This window comes from Muscardinus avellanarius, assembly GCF_963383645.1.
Source record: "Muscardinus avellanarius genome assembly, chromosome: 10".
NCBI lineage: Eukaryota > Metazoa > Chordata > Mammalia > Rodentia > Gliridae > Muscardinus > Muscardinus avellanarius.
This window is the reverse complement of record NC_137796.1, coordinates 29,123,317-29,125,657: the sequence shown is the minus strand read 5'-3', so window position 1 is coordinate 29,125,657 and position 2,341 is coordinate 29,123,317. Positions and strand designations below refer to the sequence as shown.

General features: G+C 60.1%; 1 protein-coding gene across 1 annotated transcript; it reads left to right on the top strand.

Annotated features, from left to right (window-relative positions):
- Nucleotides 1-642: 642 nt before the first annotated feature.
- Nucleotides 643-1,875, top strand: MT3 (metallothionein 3; the record flags this gene model as incomplete). The annotated part of the gene is made up of 3 exons (XM_080703523.1): nucleotides 643-673; nucleotides 908-976; nucleotides 1,769-1,875. 3 exons carry the CDS (start codon nucleotides 643-645, stop codon nucleotides 1,873-1,875), a joined length of 207 nt encoding a protein of 68 aa, XP_080559649.1.
- Nucleotides 1,876-2,341: the final 466 nt, after the last annotated feature.

The following is a 2,341-nucleotide window of genomic DNA, read 5'->3' as shown; positions in this document are numbered from 1 at the left end:
ACACACACACACACACACACACACACACACTGATGAACCTTCTGAGTCCCTGAGTTCTGGGCTTGACTGCCTCAGGCTGATTCTGGAAGCTAAGCTGATGTCCTCTGGGGCCTTTTTCCTAACTTGCATAATGGCAGGATAGGAATCAAAAGATCTCAAGGTTCTGGGCAGGATGCAGGAGGAATGGAAAGGGACCCTTGTCCGCCCTAGCCACAAGTTCAGTGCGAGGGTTTTCTTTCTGCCTTTTGCTCAGCACCCCATCTGAACGAAACTGGCGTCAGGAACCCGAGGATAACGGGAATGTTAGCCTGGGGAATGCGCAAAGCTCCTTTCTTTCGGGGATGGTGCGTGCGCGCTCCCCCCTCCGGCTGCAGCGCAACTGAGTCCCGCGGTCCCTGCGGCCGGCTGGGGGAGTGGGCTGGGGGAGTGGGCTGGAGGAGTGGACTGGAGGAGCGGGCTGGGGGCGCGGCGGGGAAGCGGGGCAGCGGGACCTGCGCGCACTGACAGAGAGCCCGCCCGATGCGCAGGGGCGGCGCCCGCTCCGGGCTATAAAAACCGCGCCACCTGCAGCCGCTGGCCACGCAGTGCGACCACTTCCCCGAGGACGCCACTTCACCGTCTCCAGCGGCTGCAGGCCTCGACATGGACCCCGAGACCTGTCCTTGTCCTACTGGTGAGCCCCCTCCCCCTCTCGCAGCATAGCGCACCCCTTACTGGCGAAGAATCCCACGCCCTACGCTTGGGCTCAAGGACACTCGGGGGAGGGGCCCTTTATTTTCCACTTTTAACCCCGTAAAGGATGAAAATGCCGATGGCGCACGGAGATTTGGCAGCCGGTCTCCTACTCCTAGGCCTGGGCCGCCGGGTTTTACCGCTTTAACCCTTCCTGTGGCCTCACCCACTCTAGGTGGCTCCTGCACCTGCGCTGCTGACTCCTGCAAGTGCGAGGGATGCAAATGCACCAACTGCAAGAAGAGTGAGCGCCCCCTTACCTGTCGCCCCCCCCCCAAGGCAGAGGGACCCGCAGCCCCGCATCCATTGCTCCATCTCTTTGCAACCTCCTGGGCAGACCTTAAAACACAGAGGCCTGTATCCTACCCCCAGATTTTGATACAGTAGGCTTGGGAGAGATGTTTTTGTAAATCCCCAGAAGATTCCAGAGGGAACCTGGGGATTGAGAACTGCTTCTCTAGACCGGTCCCTCCCCTCGAGCCCCACTCTTGAAAACCCCCAGTGCCTTGGGGCGACCATGAATGAGGCTGGGGGTCGGCTCTGCCTGTCTAGACCCTCGGCCCTTAGGTCTTAGGGATCCCCTCAGTTTGCTCTCCCAACTCACAGCAGTGTAATATGCATGGGGAGTGAGAGGGGGGAAGGAAGGCACCCTTCTTCCTCTAGGTGCAAGGCTAGTCCCACATCCCCCCGGGTTTCCTGGCCCTTCTCCACGGCACCACCTCTGCTCCTTTAGGTTTGCCCTTTGGAGACCATTTACCCTGGCCTGCTTTCCTCCTTAAGGCCTAGCATTCTTTTAGCCTTGGGCTAAGCCCACCATCTTGTGGGGGGGCTCCCTGGCATCCACCAAAGGGGCTGGTGTGTTAGTCACAGTGACAGCCCCGTGGAAGCCTGGCATGCAGCTGAGTCATGGATGCTGAGTCAGACCAGGCAGGAGAGTGGGAAGGCGGAGCAGCCAGCCCAGGCTGAAGCCAGGCATGCCCCCTCTCCTTTGAGGACAGATGGGGACATCAGACTGGGCCCCCTGTTTCACCTGCAGGCTGCTGCCCCACAGAATGTGAGAAGTGCCCCAAGGACTGTGTGTGCAAAGGTGGCGAGGGGGCCGAGGCCGAGGCCGAGGCGGAGAAGTGCAGCTGCAGCCATTGAGGACCCGGCCCTGTGTGCTGCACCCTGTGTGCAGCAGCATGCGTAGATAGTGCGGTTCCACCTTTGCCATGGTTCCACCTTTGCCCATGGCGGGGCGCGGCCACTGTCCCCTTCCCCTACTGCCCATTAGCAAGTGAAATAAATCTCATGAAGAGCACAAAAGCAGCACTGGTCTCTTCTTAAAAGGGGGGAAGATGTGGGAGGGTGGGGAGCTCCCTGCAAGGGACTCCCAGTTAGGGTGGAGTCCTGAGGCCTGGCCACTGGGCTGTTTGGGGCTGGGATGGAGGCCTCGGGCCAGCACATTGTGACCCTCCTCCTGCAAAGTGAAGGTGGGCTCTGGGGAAAGCGAGCAGACAACCCACTGAGGCTTGTCTCTCCAACCTCCTACCCTTTCATCTGTGCAGTGGCGGGAAGAGGAGCGAAAGAAACCCCCAGGCCCAAGGGCGTGTGACTTCTGGAATGTTCT